The sequence below is a fragment of the Melanotaenia boesemani genome, chromosome 8, assembly GCF_017639745.1.
Source record: "Melanotaenia boesemani isolate fMelBoe1 chromosome 8, fMelBoe1.pri, whole genome shotgun sequence".
In the NCBI taxonomy this organism is placed as follows: domain Eukaryota; kingdom Metazoa; phylum Chordata; class Actinopteri; order Atheriniformes; family Melanotaeniidae; genus Melanotaenia; species Melanotaenia boesemani.
This window is the reverse complement of record NC_055689.1, coordinates 20,304,668-20,326,236: the sequence shown is the minus strand read 5'-3', so window position 1 is coordinate 20,326,236 and position 21,569 is coordinate 20,304,668. Positions and strand designations below refer to the sequence as shown.

The 21,569-nt window shown below is 39.7% G+C and overlaps 1 protein-coding gene across 1 annotated transcript in view; it reads right to left on the bottom strand.

The window, feature by feature from the left end:
* spidr (scaffold protein involved in DNA repair) overlaps positions 1 to 21,569 on the bottom strand; it is a 41,727-nt gene that overhangs the window by 13,037 nt on the left and 7,121 nt on the right. The window contains exons 6-10 of the mRNA XM_041992013.1: positions 20,448 to 20,683; positions 19,766 to 19,875; positions 18,100 to 18,319; positions 13,765 to 13,969; positions 10,842 to 11,086 (exon numbers count right to left, since the gene is read on the bottom strand). Coding sequence (XP_041847947.1) covers positions 10,842 to 11,086; positions 13,765 to 13,969; positions 18,100 to 18,319; positions 19,766 to 19,875; positions 20,448 to 20,683 — 1,016 coding nt within the window. The remainder of the gene's footprint in view (positions 1 to 10,841; positions 11,087 to 13,764; positions 13,970 to 18,099; positions 18,320 to 19,765; positions 19,876 to 20,447; positions 20,684 to 21,569) is intronic.

Below are 21,569 nucleotides of genomic sequence, written 5' to 3'. Positions count from 1 at the left end.
GATTATGAATTTCATGAAACTTCCAAAACTTACAATGTGTTTCTGCCTGTTTTTAAAAACTTTCCCAAAGTTTATCTTTGAATTTGGGTCACAAATAATTGGCTTTAAAAAAGAGAACAGATGCTATTCAAACGGGAGTAAATCAAATTTTTGACTTCAGATTGATACACATTTCATGCTTTGATGAGTATTTCATGAAGCATATGTGTTACTGACCAAAAAAAGACAATAAAAGGAAACATGTTACCCAGCTGAACATAGTTTGTGCAAAACAACAGAGGTCTATGGCTCAAAGGAATAAGCTGTATCAGGCTAAAACATGTTGGGTTTGATTTTGCCAAGTTAATTATGAACAAAAAAAGAATATAGAGGATCTTCAGAGTATCACTTATTACATTTACAATACATACTTAAACAAAGAGAAAAAATCTGAGCAGTGTGTCAAAATGTTTGACTCTTCCAAAGATGTAAAATTGTTGCAGTACAAACAGCTAAAGCAATGGCTAACTTGTTAAACAGCTTAGAAGAACTATGTCTAACATCATGCTACCATAAGTAAAACAAGGACAAACTAACTTTAGGAATACAAGAGACAGAAGGCAGAACTCTGTGACTGCAGAGTGAACAAAGACGACAGAGCACTGAAACACTACATGTCCAGAAATCACGGACTGAGGAAGGTTTGAATAGCCACTGTCATTTATCTAGCCAACAAAACAACCTGCTGGATTCACCTGAACATCTGATCATTTGTCAAATTAACCCACCACTGCTGTATGTCTGTCTCAATCTAGAATCTACTAATTCTAGATGGACATCTCCCCAACTATCTAGATTTATAGCTACCTGACAAAGATACCACAGTTTGTGAGACTGAAAACTTGTGGTCAGCGGCAGAGGAGCGCTACAAAGATCTGGACTTTCACCATTTCTCTTCACACTTTATACCTCAGACTTTCAGTACAACGCTGAGTCCTGTCACCTGCAGAAATACTCTGATAAAGCTGCAGTTGCCTTAACTAAGCTGTGGATATGTGTCTGCAGTATGAAAACCCATGAAACACAAAACACACAAGTTACTTTAAAATCTTATGTTGTTTCACAAAAGCTAAAATATATAAATGGTTTTAACAATATCAAATACAAAAATGAAAAAAAAAACAAAAAAACAAGAAAATCAGGGAAAGTTAAGCGAAAGCCTTAAAAAAAGTCAAAGATCCAACAGGTTTCTCACCTGTTCATTCAGCTTACGGTCATCAAATGTACTTGCATGAGTCAGTTTGTACAACTGTCTGAAATCAATCAAGCGTTGCTTCTACTCCTGTGATTACAAGGAATTATGAGTTATCTCCTTTCAAAATTAGGTTTATCTAATATTTCCTAACCTACAGAAGATAAGAAAAAGATGCCTTGGAGCTTGTTTCCTTTCATTTAAAGAATTCAATCAGCTCTTAAAATGCCTGCCGCTATGGAACAAACGGGTCATTTTACGGCAGCTAAATAAACATAGAAAGAAAATAAAAAAATTTATAAATATATTTTTTTAAAAAATAAGGCATTGAACTAGACCTGTAATAGCACTGTGTGGTAGGTTTGCATCTAAGGACTGTTTGTCAGTGTTGGGTGACCGTTTCCCAGTGGGAGATAAATACACCATTTTGCATGAATAAACAGTTAAAAAAAGGCACAAAGAGGACGGCAGTAATGTGGAACACTTGGACTGGCGCACACAATTACCAGATCTTAATCAAACATCTGTGGAGTATTGTGGAGCAACAAATAGGGAAGTGCTTCCCAACCATAAGGCTATCAGCTCTGAAAGAGCTGGAATTGATCAAAAGTTTTAGACAAGCCACTGTCCAAAATTTATTTAACTATACGCCTTACATATAAAAGCAGTCATTGATGAGCATAGAGGACCAACACAATACTAAATAGCAGGATTGTTATTATACATAACTTTGGCATTATTTTGTCCAACCCCTGCATAATCAGCAAATCAATATTTGACTTTCCCAAATCACAAATACCGCTGCTGGAGTTCTTTGCTGGGAATATATACTGTATATACACACAATTTCACTTTTAGTGGAGGGAAACTTGAAAACCTCCTGCATGACATCTGACAGACAGCAAAGAAACGGGTGATGAGACTTGTCATGTACCAGCTTGACATAAACAACCAGCTCCCTGCTCAGTGCCTACTTTGAAATGCTCACAGCCCCACTTCCTTAAACACTGACCCCACACTCCCAGAAATTCTCTCTCATAGGCCACTCTCAGTCACTGCATCGTTTTCAGGAATTTGTTATTGTGAGCGATCACAGAATTCTCAGCAACTCAGGTTTTCTTCCAGGAAGTACGATACACTGAGTCTGTGCAAACACACACACACACACAGACACACACACACACACACAGACACATGGTCTTTAACACACACAGTCACTCTGTAAGCGCATGTAAGCCAGCACACATTCACAGGACTTGGCAACGCACTAAGCGACCCACACATTAAGACTACAGAAGAGAGGCCTCATTGGTGGGGGAGTGGACAGGCGGGATTCCTTCCTATGTGTTGTCCACCAATCGTTGCAAGCAGAGTGATAAACACGGTTGTAACAGGATCCTTACAGCACATTGTGTTCCTTCTCCACTAAGAAGAAGAAGAAAAAAAACTAGCCTCTCCCCACTTCCTGCAAACAGTTAATCTTTTTGTTTATTCTTTTTCAAAGTTACGGGAACTTAACATCTTCTTCGGGCATAAATATCATACTGGCCTGTCTCCCCTGTGTGTTAACACAGAGGCTAAACAACAAAAGGAACAAATAAGTATCCTGACCAGGGAGTGAGTCATAGAGGCTAGGGACACAACGTGAGAGGTACAAAGTGTCCTTGCCTTTAAACAGAACGAGGCCAGTAGGCTGCAAAGTGAACTACTACGAGAGCAAAGAAGAGCAGAGCAGGCATGCATCCTGGAAATGCACTATAAAGAGACTAACAGCTGCATCAGTATGAACATATGGACTTAAGTTTAGGCTAAAGAATTAAACTATATTAAAAAGCGTTTATTGTCCATAGACACACACAGAAGCTGCCACATTTTTGATCCAAAAGTACCCGACTATCAGTCCACAACCAATAAAAGATAGGCTGATAAAGAAAATTAAAAAATTGCTGACTCACTGTTATGTTGATTAATGATGGTTAGAAAATAATGTTTTCACTTTCAATGAGATGATTTAGTTCAGAAAGACATTAAAGAGCTAAATTTAAGATTTGTTGTTTTAACTAATGAACACAACCAGTTAACCAGATTATAAAACAGCTGTTTTATTTGATTGTTTCATCACTTCCTTATAACTTTGTAAACAGTTAGCGTGTTCACCACTAACTGGCTTGTATTAATCAGACTTACTGAGTTGACTGGGTTTCTTTACTCCGAACATCAGTGATGTGAAAGCAGAGCAGCTATTGAAGGTCCTTCTGCAGTTGAACTGTCAGTCATTTTCTCCATGCCTCCTCTCTGTTTCCCCTCCTTGGGTTTGACAGGTACCTACATCAACTGGCTCAGAGCCAAAAGGGGTTTAAAGTATGTGATTGGTTCAGTCTGGTGTTAGTAAGTAAAGAACCAATGGGCTACATATGAACATGTCTCATGGACTGGTGGTCAGGTAAGAAAGTTCTGTGCTGACTGGATGAATGAATTACAAATGCACAGGGACCACTGTGAGAGCGTGTAGTGTTCAGACATTTCAGTGGACTGTGCCAGTGTTAGTTAGTTGGGCCGTGATCTACCGACTTTTATAGACCAGTCAGACTAATAAATAAATTGTGTCTTCCCAAAAAAACATTACGGTCCACTGGGAAAATGCCCAGTTTGCCAGATGGCCAGTCCGTGCCTGCTTTCGGGTAAAAATGTACCAGTGTGAACAATGAATCGCTAGCTTCCTCCTCCTCAATTGAAGGATAAACAAATGCAAATGAAGAGATCGTACTAGTGGCAGAAACACCATTCAACTGATCACAGACAGCCATCCTGATTAACAACAAAAGTAGAGGGAGGAGGAGCTAGGCGTCTCATCTTGTTCCATCTTATCTCTAGACACCTCCATGTCCGTCGTAATGCATGTGTCTGATATATACTAACTACCTTCCCTCTCCTTGGTGACAAAGAGAGGGATGGTAGTCCATACAGAAGGGGTCTCACTCCCAGATGGCAGATTAGCAGACATTGAGGACAGCTACAAGTACCTTGGAATCCCACAAGCAAATGGCAACCTCGAACAGGCCACAAGAAAAGCAGCCACAGCCAAATACCTCCAACGAGTAAGGCAAGTCCTAAGGAGTCAGCTCAATGGCAAGAACAAGGTCCGGGCAATTAACAGCTATGCCCTGCCGGTCATCAGATACCCTGCGGGAATTATAAGCTGACCAAAGGAAGAGATTCAGACCACAGATGTGAAAACACGAAAGCTCCTGACCATGCATGGAGGGTTCCACCCCAAATCCAGCACCTTGAGACTGTACACTAAGCGCAAGGAAAGAGGCAGAGGACTAGTGAGTGTCAGAACCACTATCCAGGATGAAACATCCAACATCCTTGAATACATCAGGTAGATGGCCTCAACAGACGAAGTGCTCGGTGAATGTCTCAGGCAGTGGAAAACAGATCATATGGTGATGGAGGAACCATCATGGGAGGAAAAGCCCCTCCATGGGATGTACCACCGACAGATAACTGAAGTGGCTGATATCGAGAAATCCTACCAATGGCTAGAAAGGGCTGGACTGAAAGACAGCACAGAGGCACTGATCATAGCTGCACAGGAGCAGGCCTTGAGCACCAGAGCAATAGAGGCCCAGATCTACCATACAAGACAAGACCTCAGGTGCAGACTGTGCAAAAAGGCCCCCGAGACAATCCAGTACATAACTGCAGGGTGTAAGATGCTGGCAGGGAAAGCTTACAAGGAGTGTCATAACCAAGTGGCTGGTATAGTGTACAGGAACATATGTGGGGAGTACAGACTGGAAGCCCCGAGGTCAGGGTGGGAAACACCTCCGAAGGTGGTAGAGAATAACCGAGCTAAGATCCTGTGGGACTTCCAGATCCAGACCGACAAAATGGTAATGGCAAACCAGCCGGACATTGTGGTGATGGACAAACAGCAGAGGAAAGCTGTTGTGGTTGACATCGTAATACCAAGCGATTGCAACATCAGGAAAAAGGAACATGAGAAAATGGAGAAATACTAAGGCCTGAAAGAAGAACTTGAGAAGGCCTGGAAAGTCAAGACAACAGTGGTGCCCTTGGTTACCGGAGCACTCGGGGCAGTAACCCCCAAACTAGAAGAGTGGCTACAGCAGATCCCAGGACAAACCTCAGACATCTCGGTCCAGAAGAGTGCAGTCCTAGGAACAGCAAAGACACTGCGCAGAACCCTCAAGCTCCCAGGCCTCTGGTAGAGGACCCGAGCTTAGATGGATGAGAGACCGCCCACGGAGGGCAAGGGGACAATTTTTTTATACATTATATATATAAGGGATGTGTACAACTAATTAATTAGTCGGAAAGGTACGCAAAGTTGACAGCTTTCTTTTAAAAGTCAACGTTTTGTTTGGAGGAGTTATTTGTAATTGCACAGACATGGTGTTGTTTACAGCACTGTGTTAAAATAACAGCGTGGCCCCTTTAAGAATTGTCGAGCTAGAGAGGAGAAGAGACACACAGCCCAGGAATCAGAGTGGTAGGAAGGGGAGGGGGAACGTCGGAGCAGAGAATGTTGGCGGTGAATGTTTTTCTACAAGCTTTAGCAATAAACACCACACAGCTCTTCTAGTTACAGCAGAGTGTCTGCTTCAAAACTGCTGTGTAAAGTGAAGGAAGTTTACCCCAAAGCTAGCTGCAGCCTCACCCAGGAGTAGCCACCACTCCTACGCCTTCCGACCTCAGTGTGGAGGCAGAAAGTTTACCAGCTGTTACTCTCTGAGTTTTCACTGATAGTGGAGGCAACAGACCAGAGCTGTATGATTACTAAACCCTCAGAAATGTTGGTTCAGGGAAAAAAAAAACAGATGGAAAGATAAGAAAAATAACTGGTTCTGTTGTTGCTGGACGTTCACATGTGCACGGTGTTTAACGTAGCATAACAGCAGCCATATAAATGCAGCCAAACTAGATTAGATCCCAATGTCTCCCTGACCCACTTCCACATCTACCTACTGAACAATAAAGGACATGAGAGCCCACACAATGTAAAAAATGTAACATTGTAAAGACAAACAAAATGTTTGTTTATGGAGCACACACAATATTCAAACAACATCTCATACATGACATTACAATTTCCATTTGGAAATAAAGTATTTTTTCAATTACTGATGACACCACGACTAAACTGATTTTGAAAGGCCTGACTAGTCGACTTCAAAAATCACCTGAAATGCCATCCAGATACCCTGAACCTAACCTCCACCCCACTTGCATCCTCTCACTGGAAAGAGGCAGTTGAAGCTGGCTGAGTTAGAAACAGACAGAGGGAAGGGTAGCAGTGTTTGCCTATCAGAAGGCGGTGTTTGTTTACCAGTCAAAGAAGCTGCGTGGCAAGAGAGTCATATTACAACCGTTGCTGGTTTAGTCAGTTAGTTTGTCAGCTGACCAAAGCTCTCCTCCTTCCACCACTCTTTAAAAACACTAATATTTTTTGTTTTATTACTCAGCAAAGTACAACAACAACAAGCTGGGGGGTGGGGGGAAAATTAAAGGTCATACATGATGGAACTGCTTCAAATGCCACATTCACTTATCAATTATAACAAGACCACACATATAATCATCTGATCCAAGTTCTGTTAGGCTGATACCATTTTTCCAAGTCTTTCACTGAACTCCCATGTGGTTCAAACATGCGCAGAAGTAACATACACCTGCCCTGTCAGGGGTTTCAGTCAATGAGCTTAAATGCTAAAATGTTAAGTATTATGGATGCTATTGCTCCTGTTAAGGGGAAGGTTGTCTGTGAAAGGAAAAAGTCTCCATGGAGAAATTTCACACTGGTGAAAAATGAAAAAAGAAAGTGTCGGAAAGCCGAGCGCAAATCCACAGGTTCATTATGACATGTATAAAGAGAAACCTCAATCTTATAATTTACAACTGAGGAATGCAAGGAAGTCCTATTTCTTTGACATTATTAGTAAAAACTGTCATAATGCTCGAGTTTTATTTGCTACTGTTGACAGGATAACAAACCCTCCTGTGTCAGTAGCACCTGAACTTCATTCAACCAAGACCTACAATGAATTTTCCAAATTCTTCAAAGACTAAGTCCAGAATATCAGAAAAGCAGTTGGTTCATCAACAGCAGGTTCAACAGACATACTGTGACCACTGAAAACCAGTTTAAACACCATGACAGTTTAATCCCATTAACAGCAAAGACCTGGGGGACATCTTATGTGAGCTGAACTCCTCCTCTTGCTGTTCGGAAATCCTGCCCGCAGGTTTTTTCAAAACGGTCTCAAAGACTCTAGAGCCAGATCTGTTGCAGATTGTGAACTTGTCTTTAAATTCGGCCCTCAGACCAGCTGAAACACTCAGTTCATTTGAATCCAAATTAAAGAGGCACCTGTTCTCCACTGCATTTCAATAGTTTTTAAGTCCAAATCTGCATCTGTTTCTTTTCAGCTTGGATTATTAAACCTGATCATGTTTTAATATTGTTTTTATCCAATGGTCTTTCCATTTCCTTTTTATGTTAAATTATGCTGTATTCTGCAAAGCACTTTGAATCACCCTGTCATCGAATTGTGCTATACAAATAAACTTGCCTTGCCTTACACCACCTAAATGACCCGAATCAATATATACATATTTATTTTTTCCTGCTGATCTCTCAATCAGATTGAAAATCTTTCCAATCTGATCAGATAAGCTGAGGTATTTGCATGATTAATTTTATTCTGACTGAATGCGCTCCATGTAAATGAAGCTTGTGAGAAAGCAGTTGGAGGGTAAGAATTTCAGAATTGTGATAATTTTTTTCTATTTTTATTTATTAAAAGATTCAATCCTTCTTTTTATGTGTCCATCACACTATCAGTCAAGTTAATGCACATTCATCGTAAATACTGGAGTAAGATCAGGTTATCAGTTTGTAGCAGATGCTAGTAAGCCCTCTTCACTTGGATACACATGTTTTGGCTTTGCCCCAGTTTTGAAAGTCTGTCTTTGACTGTCTTCAAAGCTCTAAAAGCATCCTCACCAGCAACTGCGATCCTTGGCTTCTCACTTAAAAACCATAGTCCTCTGAGTAAAAACACTTTTCATCTTTATTGGAAAACGAATGATTCTCCTACACTGGAAATCTAATAAAACACATTCCCCTTTAGCTGAGTAATTAAATTTCCCACATCTTGAAAAAAAAAACATCACATACCTATTCAACCCATCAGTTCCTAATCACCTATTAACACTTGACTGTTCGACATGAACTTTATTCAAGGCCAACACACAAAGATAACTATAATTTTTACTTACTTTTCACTTGCTTAGATGTATCATATTTTACTGATTATGTGCATTTTAGTTGTTGTCTGAAGAATTAGATGTGGGCGGGATTTCAAATTTTAAGGATATGTTTTCTTTTTTTTGTATGATAAAAAAAGATATATAAAAAAGATATACAGAACAAAAGAATGAAGAAATATGACTTAGGACTTAAGGTTCCTAAGGAAGTGAAAAGTTGTGATAAGAGTTGGTCAGATTCTTTAAATTCTGAGGGAAGGAACATCATCTCTTCCTTTGTAATCTCACTACAGGATACACTGGACCATCCTTTTCCAAAGGAAAACAGATAATACCATCACACAGCATTCAAGGCAACTTACTTCTATGCAGGCTTACTGACTGAGGTTCATGTTGATTAATATGAGTTGACACGAGGATGAAAAATTCTTCATGACTTTTTTTTTACTTGAGTGATTGGTAAAATTTTTTTTCTTTTAGGTTTAATAATTTAGTGATGAAGGGACTTAAAAAAAATGGCACATGTTTACATAACCTGTTTGAAATGAAAAGGATGAACTATCTGATATGTTTCTTGTAGTTGACCTTAAAACCATTGCAGCTTCCCATCAACATCAATGTCTATGCAGCTCAGTAAATGTGTCATCACATTGTCTTTGTACCGGGGCTTGTCAAAGTTTCTATAAATTCTTCTTTGCATCATAATCTTTTCCATCAAGGTAAAGAAAAACTTTGTTAGACAGCTGCATATATGGACTGATTTCAGATAAGGGAATGGTATGATCAGTTCATTGTGTTATTTGTAAAACAACAAGTGTTGAAAACATCAGCTACAGCCCGCATGGTTCTTTGTCTGAATGCAATTATTCAGGTATCAGAGTCCTGTCGTCCTCGACAGCACATTGTCCTTCCAGTCTCACATTAATAACATCACCCGGTCCGCCTATTTCCACCTACGTAATATTTCTCGTCTCCGTCCTTCCCTCACTTCCCAAACTACTGCCATTCTTGTTCACAGCCTGATCACATCCCGCATTGACTACTGCAATTCACTTCTTTATGGCCTCCCCAATAAGTCCCTCCAGAAGCTGCAGCTCCTCCAAAACTCTGCCGCACGTGTTATCACTCGGACCCCCATTGCTCATCATATCACTCCCATCTTGCAACAACTCCACTGGCTCCCCATCAAACAAAGGATCATCTACAAAATACTGATCATCACTTTTAAGGCACTCCATAACATGGCTCCATCTTACATCTCTGATCTCCTTCATCCACACACCCCTTCCCGCACACTGCGTTCCTCCCATACCCATCAGCTTTCCGTTCCCCCGGCACGTCTGGCAACAATGGGGAGCAGGGCGTTTAGTCGCTCGGCTCCTCATCTCTGGAATTCCCTCCCTCCTGATCTCCGTACAGTGGACTCCATCCTTCTCTTCAAATCCAGACTCAAAACTCATCTGTTCAGACAGTCTTATCCCCCCTAAGTCCATATACATCTTTCCACAGTGTTTCCTTCCTCTATCACTTATTCTGTTTTGTGCTTTTAATGTTTTGCTTACTTTTAGTGTCTTATGTTTGTACAGTGTCCTTGGGTGCTTTGATAAGGCGCTTTTTTAAAATAAAATGTATTATTATTATTATTATTATTATTAAAACCTAAAACCTAAGCAAATAGAGTTCAGTTTATGGCCCTACGTGATATTTAAAAGCCCCAAGCACTTAACACTGAAGGAGGTGAAATTATAACCAATTTCCCATTTTCATCATCTTCTGCTTTAACTATGAAAAAAGCCAATATGACTACTTTCTACAGTTCTCAAGAGATTTTTTTCTACACCTCCAAAGAACATGCTTGTAGTTTTCTTTAGAGAACCACATTTTAAGAAAAAAAAAACTGCTGCTGCAGTACGAGTGGGCATTGATTCAACTCTGGCTTGCTGGTGCACAAACATCATGCTGTCTTTCCTGAGAATTGGCCACGATCACTCGCAGAGGGGCTGGATTCAATTAGAAATGTTTGTGTCCTTTGTCAAGCAATGCCATATGGCTGGAGACAGTGTGAGCACTCTGTGGGGTCTGCTGCTCTGTGAACAATAGTATGACCAAAGAGGCACATCATGCCACCAAGGAGAAGCATGCAAGGCCTGAGACCAAGGAAACCAGCATGCAACTCCAACAAAAAGAATAATTTATATTGTGGCAGGGTATGCACAGAAGATAAAACATGAATTATTTTCCCAGTCTTTTTTGGCATCAAGTGATAAACCAAAACCCCCCTTGGGCCACAAATTATCAGCCTGTCCAACAGTACCTGGTTTTGCCTTTCTCTGCAGGAGGAGGAGCTGTGGAGGATCGCAGGGGGATTTTATGTTTGAGAATGGACACGGGAGAGCAGTCAGCCAAAGGGATGGAGTAAACTCTCTGGACAACCACCTCCACATCCTGTTCCACGGAGCCAGCCTGGCCAAGTCCTTCAATAGCTTCCAGGAGAGAGATACAGTGTCTCGTCAAAACTCCCGAACCTCCAAATCTGCACAGAGCATCAGAGGCAGTAACCTATAGGAGAGAATTAGAAGCAAAACCACAAAATGCTTAAAAATATGTACGGCTCCTCAGAGATGAGTCATCAGTGTAGCCTGCTGATCAATAAAATATTAATCAGAAGCATTTTGATAAGTGATGTATCCCTTTAGAGCTCATCTTAAAGTACAAATACTCAGTTTAACTCATTTGTATCTTCTCATATACAAATTCCTTGTTAGAAAACTAATTTTGATGTTTTTGGCTGGATGAAACAATAAATTTCAATATGGCAGAAAGCAACTAAGAGTTACATTGGCCATAAAAAACTCTCTTAATGTATAATTAAAACCCGTTTTAAAAAGCATTCGTGACAATTTCTCAGAGCTCCTTAACAAATGACAGAATAACACAGTCATTTACTCCTGTTTCCTAAAAAATTTAGGCAAAAAAAAATGCATACACAGAACCTTCACTTATGGAACTGCAATAGAGGGCACTGAAAGATTGAACACAACTAATTTCTGTTGGTTTGACCCTCCTCTGAAACTATGTATTGTTCCCTGTGCCTGTGATTAATATCAAGTTACCGAGATTAACCCTGTGGCAAAACCTGCTGTCAGTAAAGCTGCACCTGTGATTTAATAAACGCAAACACATAAAGAACACTGACATGACTGTTCTGAAGCTTTGTTGTTCTACGCGTTAACCAAACTGGAGCAGAACTTCATGGCTTGCAGCCAAACCACACATACTGGTGCTGTCATTACACGCTTATCTACTGATCTTCTGGACTGATGACATCTTTCTGTCTCAGTGACTGAAAGGGAGCTAAAGCTAAACTGTCAGGGGAGTGTAAAAGCTGAGAAGAAAAATTATATGCTCTAACATGAATTTAAAAAATCAGAATACAGTGATTTGGAAATTGAATCAAAATATTTTATCAGGATTAAAAAAACAAAACAAAACAAAAAAAAAAAAAAAACACACACACACACAAATCAAAATTGAAATGTTACAATTTCACAAAAAATATTACCTAATCCTAAATGTGAAATTTGCTAAACAAGAAACAGTTAGAGGAACACGTGGTAACTAATTAGGTTGTTTGGCAGCAGTTAGTAATATGATTGTGCATAAACAAAAGAGCACCTAAAAGAGGTAGAGTCTCTGACCCACAATTTCCACAGGGTGCGTGTGCGCTGCGTTATGGCTGCGTCACGGTTTTGTTCCGACCTCCATGCCGCGTCAATCCACACCGGGAGCATGTCAGGTGTGGAGCGCCCACAAATGCAGTCTGCCTAGCTGGATCTGATCTGGCTGGAAAATCACAGGAGTTGGAGAATCTTGTGATTCTTCATTTCCAGCATAAACGCCTTGTCATCCATAAAGGAAAAAAAAAAAAAAAAAAAACAAACAAAAACAAAAACAATAAAAAACCAAAGAGACACCCTGGCCAATTAAAGAAGTAATGTTTACATGGTTCAGCAGCGTAAATCTGCATGGGGGCTTTTATTTTGAAAATTACCGGCTGCTTTTACACTGCTCCCATGTCTGATTTCCTGTCTGCCCCTATCTGAACTGCTGGGTTGGACCAGGTCTGGACGCGAGGTCTCTCAAAAATAGACTCAGCGTATATGTTTAGCGGAGAGCCGCGACAAGGCGTTTCTGGGACGCTACTGACAGGCACTATGATGCACCTGGTGTGATACAAACCATTGAATGGCTGCGAATAGCTGCAGAGGCCGTGGTGCACATGCACCCGATGGAAATTGAGGATTAGGGGCAAAAATGGCCAGAGGTTGAGCAATCTGATATAAATTGTGGAGCAATGTCAGAATAATTATAGCCAACATAAAACTGTGAAGACTTGGATAACATCAGCAAGGTATCTCTATGCAAGCAACATGGTTAAAGTATACTGGATGCCAGTGTTTTGGGCCCACAGGTGACAGTTCATAGAAAAATAGAATGATTCTGTCATGGAAATCATTGCATGGAGTCAAACACCGTGAACACAATTCACTGTGCCAGCCACAAATGCAGGTTAAGAAAATACTTTCATCACCTCAGGGCCAAAGCTGGTAAAGTGGAAAAATGCTCTGTAATTGGAGATATAGATATTTTAGATTCTTATAAAAAAGAATGAATGTTATGCCCTCCAAAAAAAGAGAAAAGAGAACAGGATAAACATAAGAGAGTAGCATTCATCCAACTTCTTATCAGTACTCTGTTCAATGGTGGGTTTGCATCAGTATCACTTTCAGATCTGGAAAGCTACAAGCTTAATGGTATATTCAGGCTTCAGAGAAACATAAGCCTCCCTCCAGATTAAGTGTTGGACTTCTGGATTGGCCTGTCTGCTCTCCAGACCTTTTCACTAACCAAGATATTTGGTGCTTTATTAAAAAGAAAATACATTAAAAAAAAAGAATTGGACAATATTTCTTTCTTGAAGACTCAGTTCCCAAGCATTTATGGATAGTTAATAAAAAGAAGACAGAGATTTTACTCAATTGTAAACATGAGCTTGTTTACACTTTTTGGCACATTTTGCTGCCATCAAATTCAAGATGAGTTAATATAGTGAAATAGTCGAAAACTTTCAATGCTTTCTATTTCTATGCTAAATTATGACCCAACTTTTTTTTTTTTTTTTTTTTTTTAAGAATTGGGCTTGTGATGGCCCTGTAATGTAACTGAATTATACACACCTGCTTGGCCATGCTATCGTCTTTGGTCCTGCACTCATCCAGCAGACCAAATATTTTACCCAAATGATATGGGATGCACCTCTCTGGAGAGGACCAAACTCTTGGAAAAGACGTGTTGGCTGGTTTGGAAGCAGAGTAGACTTTCTGACTGAAGTGTGTGTTCAGAATGACAGGATAGCTGAAGCCCTCTACAGAAAGACTTTGCCTAAAAAAAAAATAAAGTTTATTAATTTTAGATTCAAGATAGATTCTGATGGAAAATCTTTTTTTATTCTAATTTTTGACTCTGCAATGAACAACATAAAACTTTTGAGTTTGTGAACAGAAATAAGCAGAAATTTAAACATCTAGAGCAGGGGTGCCCAAGTTCGGTGCTCGAGATCTACCATCCTGCAACTTTTAGATGCAACCCTTCTCCAACACACTTGAATCAATCAAAATCTGTCATAATCATGAAAATTAATTATACAAGGGGAAAAAAAAGTCAATCAAATTAAATAGGCTGTTGCATAAATGTATGTGTTGCTGAAATTTCAAGACCATTGGAATGTCAAATTCAGATAAGATACCAGCTACCCCCACAGGTCAGTTCACAATATGTCAGTCCCAGACAAGTACAACTTCAAACAAACTCTTCAAAGGCATATAACAAAACACAACAAATGGATGCATCCCCTTTTGGTCAGACAAAAGATAAATTTTCAATGTAACTGAGGTTTTTAAACAGTCAACACTTCACAGTGCCGTACAGCATAATTGAAAACAGTTTCCAAATGTGATGCCATCTGTGTACAAATACTTCCACACTTGTCACAATAAACAGGCTGAGAGTTTTTTTGATGGAAACACCAAATCAAAAACAAATAGCGCTCTCTTATGCTAAACCTTAAATTTCTGTAACAACCTTGCATTTCAGTCATTTATGCATCTGTAAAGTAGGGGAAGCTAAGCTTCTCTTTATACCAACCCATCAAGGTAATGATACACCTGGGTAGCACTGAGCATAAAAGAAACTGAATAACGAGCAGACAATTTTACAGTAAGCTGTTTGTGCCAAGTTTGCATTATGGCTCAATTTCTCCCACATGTAAGAATGGATAAATGTGGGTTGATGGCTTATGGCTGACTTAGTGCCAGATGCACTCTTTGACTGGAACTGTCGTACATGCCACAGCTTGTTTCAGGACTTACACTGATAATAGAGATGAGAAAATAAAATGACAGATAATTGGGGAAAATGTGATTCTAAAACGTCATGGGAATGTTTTCGCTGCTACACAGTTGCCAGAAACATAAAACTGAATACTTAAATAGCCAATCATTTTATTTTAAAGTAGTTTGTAAGGCTGTACCTACTGTGCACCCAACCTATTCATTTGTCTTCTGGCCGATGATTAACATGAGAGAAGCATTCTAATAGTTGATTCTATATCGTAAATATAAATGGGTGCAAATACTGTATCCATTCAACAAATCAGGGGATGTAGTTATCAAAAATGATTATCATATATAAAATTATCCTATATTACAATTAAAAACAAATGTTTAGATCACACAAAAAAAAAAACACACAAATTCCAGCGTTACACTGGAGCTAATTCAACATCATTTTGTCATGATGAGAATAAATAATGTAATTATACTTATTTGTTTTGGAGGTTATCGGTCCAAACCACATTATGCAGCACCTGGGCTCATTTTCATCCCTTGCACTGTATGTCATCAATCAAGATTATTAACAGCAACAACAATGTAATTATACACAATATAACCCTCTAATCATCCTGTTTTTCTCATATGTAATTCTTTCTCTAAGTACCATAACTGTTGCTAGTTGAATGAGGCACTTTTACAAGAACATTATTTATGTTATGTTATTTAGTATTTGTTGAGTAGCGCTTCAACCACTGTATAGTTTTATCGAAGTGACTTTCTTTCGCCCGTATAAAACTCAAAACAGGCAGTCGTGCTTCAGTAAATCCTGAGAATGATGTGCATCAGACAAAGATGTGCACAAGAGATCAGTCATCATAAAAGTCTCTAATCTTGTCAGAGCAGAACATGCTGTTCATGAGAACTGGTACATCACTCACACAGGAAGTGTAGCCTCATTGTCAACAGGTGAGTGGGCAGCTGAAAAGACAGACAGGTAGCCGGGTTAAGGAGTGGCCCTGGCTGCTGCCGTCACCGTTTGTAAGTGAATAGTCCCTGCAGGTATTTCCGCTCAGGCTTCAGCGCATTCACAAGGCGTGGGAGGTGGGAGGAGTCAACCTACTCTGTAGGAATTACGTGGGAGGTTAACCCCCCCCCCCCCGGTGTCACACAGGAAACTGATAAGAGGAATTTTACTAGTTGTGCTGAATTCTGTATTTTTCCACTTAGACCTGCATGGCAACTGTCAAAGATGGATAAAATAATACCTCTTCAGGGAATATCAACCTTGTCATCAGTTTTTTTTTGTTTGTTTGTTTTGTTTTTATTAATATGACTGTGTTGATAAAAGTCAATTCTTTTCCTTCTCAGGTAGAATATTCATTCACTGAAATATCTTGTCACAAATTTACAGAGTATTGTTTACAATCCTCTTTTTACAACACAGATTCACACGGACATTAAAATCTGTGTATTTTGCTGGCTGAACTCTTTCACATGAGCAAAATGTAACAGCTCAGTAGGGGCGCTAAAGCTACAGATACTCTTAAACCGCCATATGTTTTCAATCTAAGTCCTCTGGCTCCCTCCACTCTCTACTCCCAAATGCTCCAGAAAATAATCCTACTGTGTTTTTTCCTCAGTTTTCTGGAAATGACCTAACTACTGCCAGGAAGAGGAATGCAAAGCATTCCCTGGAGCTGTCCGTGACGTCAGAGCACTGAAGAGGCCCCTGTGCTTCCGCCAGCCTGGATATTCCAGCGTGTACTCAACCCAAACTGCCAACAGCTGGAGTCAACTGCTGCCTTGCTCCAACTCCAAAACAGTTACAAAAACACCTCCGCCCCCCCCATGTAAGGAACTCATCCTTACATCTAAATATTATCCTGAACTTAAAACATGAAGTTATTGCACTTACAACATACAATTAAGAGTTAACATGAACAGCAATTTTCTGTTTTTCAGAATGCCTTCTCAACATTCTTTTCTGAGCATTAACTCTTTGTCCTGCATATCGTGTGTCAAGTCTTATAACCAGCTCAAACAATGTCTTCTTTTGTACAGTTTTTTCTAATCCAAGCCAAAAAACTATTTGGATAGAAGAAGAAAAAAGAAAAAACAAAACAAGAACATGGAAAGCCAGATAATAGTTTCACTAACCTTGCAAAACATGTCAGCTAGTCCATTTCCATTTTAGAAATAAATGTGTATCACAACTAGATTTTTTAAAATCTAACTGCAATTCTGCTGACCAATATTGCAATCTGGTTTCTTTTAAATTCCAACTTCAGTTCAGTGTTAATGGAGAAGTATATTTATAACACGAGATGGAGGATTACCACAAGAGATGGCATAAAAATGAACTGTTCAATATTCTAAAGCAAAGAAGCAAAATGCAAGCTGAAGCCAAAACACTGAAGCCTGTTTTTTCAGGTTTCCTCTAGAACGGTTTAAACTAGTAAAGAGTCTGATATTATTTATCTTATTTACACCACAGCATGTTGTTTCTCTCTACATGCTTTCTGTATTGCACACAGAGATGATCAACTCCGATGTGCACACACAGAGTTCCACCAGTTCAGCTTCGCCCACTTAAGTCATGTTGCTGTGAACCTGTAGCAGAGTCAACCAATGCCTCTATGCTGCAGACTAGAGAAGGGGTTCGCTTTATTTCAATACTTTGTAGCTTCACTTGAATGTTCGAGGTTAATAGCTTTGTTTCACTCCATTCAAAAATTAGCCCAGCTTTATTGATCATAAACATGGTTGTAGCGTAACTGTGTCAACAGGGATGTAAATGATTTTCTGCTACTGTTTCCAAACACTTAAATCCTCCCACCGGCAAACCCACAGGATGCTTATAGTGAAAAGAAGTCCCAGAAACTTCTGCATGTTTATTGCAGAGTTAGCTGAGGATGATTAGTGGTACAGGTGTATGACTTCACCTTTTTAAGTGGTGTAGTGGAAAAACACGGCGAGCCAGAGTGACTTGACTGAAAAGTTGTTCTTAGTAAAGACACATGACAATTAACCTCCCACAGTGGAGGAAAAAAAAACTAAAAACACTCTCAAAAACAGATATCAATCTTTTCTGCAAAATTCTGCAAACACATTTTTAACACTGAAGGCCAAACCATATGTGTGTAGAGACTTTAAAATGTGACATGGGCTGCGTCCTCTCACCATGGAGGATATATGTGGATGATATCTCTGGGTGCAGCAATCAGCTGGGCTGCTGTCTCTCTGTTGAATAACACCAACATACAAGTTCTCTCCTTGGAGACAGGGTTGCTGTGCTGGTGGCCCTCTCTGGGGGGCTGATGGTGCTCACAGTGCGCCAGTTGCAAGCTGCACTCCTCATGGACCTCCAGCACCTCCAGAACCAGCACCCCAGGCCTGTCCACTAGAGAGCAAAACAACAACACAGATGTTGAGAGTCTGTTGAGTGGCATTCATGTGCTTGTGTTTCTGTGTACTCATGCTTTTATGAATTATTGCTCTCTGTAGAAGTCATTATTCTTTATTAGAGTAATTCCCTTTCAGAATTCAAACCATTTGCACTGCATATCTGTAAAGCTGTGTAAGTTATAAAGCTTAAAATAAAATGTTTGGATATTCACTGTAATACTGAGTGTGTTTTCAACCTGAATCATGAGAGCCTACAGAGATATAAAACAAAGGAAACTGTGCTGATGCTCAGCAGATAGAAATCAATCTGAAAGAAGAGAGCAACTCAGCTGCATGGAAAATTGGTGTGTAAACTTGACAGTTTTGAATATTACAGCATAAGAGAACAGAATCAATGCAATTCATTGTCTGTTTATATAACTGGCCAGAGGGTATATTTTAATGTGATAAGAGTAAATCATATCAGGTTGAGTGCTAAGTTTTAACATGCATTTTTATTGCTTCTTTTCTGTTCTGTGCTTTTAGTCTCACATTGCAAAACCCTATGAACAATTACAAATTTGAGTCCTTTTCTTGATCATTAATGGTAAACTTGCACGTGCATATGTGAGCACGCTTACGTCACACCAAAATGACACCAAAATTTTTAAAAGAAAATAATAGGTAAGTGCCTTATAACAGAATGACCTAGTCAGGCTACATAGCTATTATTAAGCATGTGTCAGGCAGTGTGCAGAAATAAATTAACAAACTTGTACTGAAAAGGTTTTATTATATCTTATAATACACTTTTATACATTTAAAAATTGTGACGTTAGCTATGACTTCACCTGAGTGAAAGCTTGACAGAAACAGTGGAAGAATCATTGACACAAGAAAAAAAAAATCTGATGTTGACAAGATTTAAAAATGAGGTCAGGTTAGTATAAACCTCCACATTATCACCCTCCACTTAACTCTTCACTTTATGCTGATCAAACCATCGACTGCCCACAAACTGAGCTGAGTTTGGTGGGTGTTTACTTTTTCCATCATCAACTGTCACCTTTTAAGTATGCTTATGTCCTATACTAAGGAGATACTTAACAACCAGAGAGCACAAGTGGTTTTGTACACCGCGGAAAGGAAAAAGGAAAAGGAAGAAGAAGAAAAAAAAGAACTAGGCAAGCAGTCTAGTTCCTGTCACCTAGATTGTGAGTTCACAGTTCAGTCACAGTGATCAAAACTGCAGCCAGAACTGCTTCAGTGCAGCCGCTCATATAATCACATTCGTTAAAGAGAAAACAAACAAAAAAAAAAAAAAACACAAACTAAACAACGCCTGCTGAGAAACAAGCTTCATCCCACACACACATATCAAAGTTCATTTTTAAACCAGAGATATATGTGATCAAGATCCTGATGTAATCTGAAATACGCAACTTTGTGTGACGCAAGTCACCTGTTTTGGTTGTTGCTGCTGAGGTGTCAGAGATGGACTCGTGCCTCCAGAAACTGATAGCTGACCTCTGTCTGCATTGAAGTCGACTCAGCCTCTCTGCCAGACCTCCACTGTGGAAAAAGTACACACACAGGGAGATGATGTAATGTGATAAACTTACAGAGCACATATGACCTAACAAACACGGTTGTGCAGAATCGTTTCAAAGAAAAATAAAAAGATTTTCTGATGCAGAGAAAAAGCTGTTGGAGACTTCAGACAGCCATCTGTCAGATTTGGTGGGCCTAAATGACATTTAGCACCCACATTATGACACCAGGTGTCCCTTTCATCATCACTTCTTGAGTGGAAACATAGCAGTCAAAGTTTGATTGCCACCTGGAAGAAAGCTATATCTTTCTATGTGCACTGTGTCTGTCTATGTTGACTGTGCTCCTTCTCATTATGAAGCAATCCACTGTAACACATTCTGTACAGTGTGCCATTTAATTAGAAGCACTTGATTAATGCAGCAGGTGTGCAAAAGTTCTTTCTACATGAAAAACTTTAACTGTTTATCTTTTATCTATTCAGAAGTTATCAGCAATTGCTGGAGTTGAGGCGTTAAATTAAAATAACTTGATTTATTGTAGATAACTGGTTGGTGCATGCCTAACAAAGCATTTAATGACATGATTCAAACCTCTGAAACTTTCTTCTCTTTTTGGCGGAGTCTTCTGGGGTCTTGGGATGGCTGTCAATCGGCTTTTGAGGGGTCTGAAGCATCGCCTGAGCAGACCTCACCCAGTCACTAACTGACCTTTTGCTGCCCTCACCAGTTTGGAGAGGAAAGATCTCAGAGTCCAGTTTGCTGGAGGCCAATGTGCTGCCAATATCCTCTCCATCAGACACGTAACCTGAGATCTTAAACTTCTTGACCTAGAAGAAGAGTAAAAATGATTATTTATAAACAGTGTGAGAAATGGTCAATTGATAAAGTTTGTCTTTATTAAATCAACATTAGTGTTAAATAACTGTTCAAATGTGATTGTAAACACCTAAAATGACTCATTAATGAGCAATAATTTAATTAAAATAAACAAACTCAATAACCGAGTGGGCTGATATGGTACACTGACAGTGTCAGACTGATTAATCTACAAGGCATGGTAACAAAACAAACTTTTTTTTGCTGTGTCACTGCTCACTACACCTGAGGGAATCTATTCACATGGAAAAATCCACAAGAAACCTGAGTTCCTGTCATGTGCAGACAAGACCAGCATACCAGGCCCTGTCAGCCAATCTGCTCTCTTATTTGAATCAACTTGACCCTGCTAGGCAGGGAGCCAGCAAACGTCACACTCTAACCAGCTACAGAGAAAAAGGAACACTATGTTCCTGGCTTAGACTCAAAAATGTTTTCACCCAGCACTGAAAGCATTGTAAATACACAGCTCTATGCAGGCTGATCCATTCGCAAGTTTTCCTGAACGAACAGTAGTAAAACTGTGTTTATAGTCTCTCCTTGTGCTCTGATGAGCAAGGGTCGTTGACCCCTTAAAGCACTTATGTTACACGAGTCAGACAGAGCAACACACTACATCTGGGAAGCGTCCATCCTCTTTAGCCTTGAAATTCAAAGTCGCTTTCATAGCTCCGCCCGTCCACTTTCACCAGCTAGTACAATAACACAGAAATCTGGCAGACGAACAGCTATTGAGTCACCCACACATTTATCAGGAGTAATAAACTTTGCCTTGTATTAGGATCTTCCCCTTCTGAGTCCTGCTAGATCCGGTTTGATTTACAATTGCCAATGTGT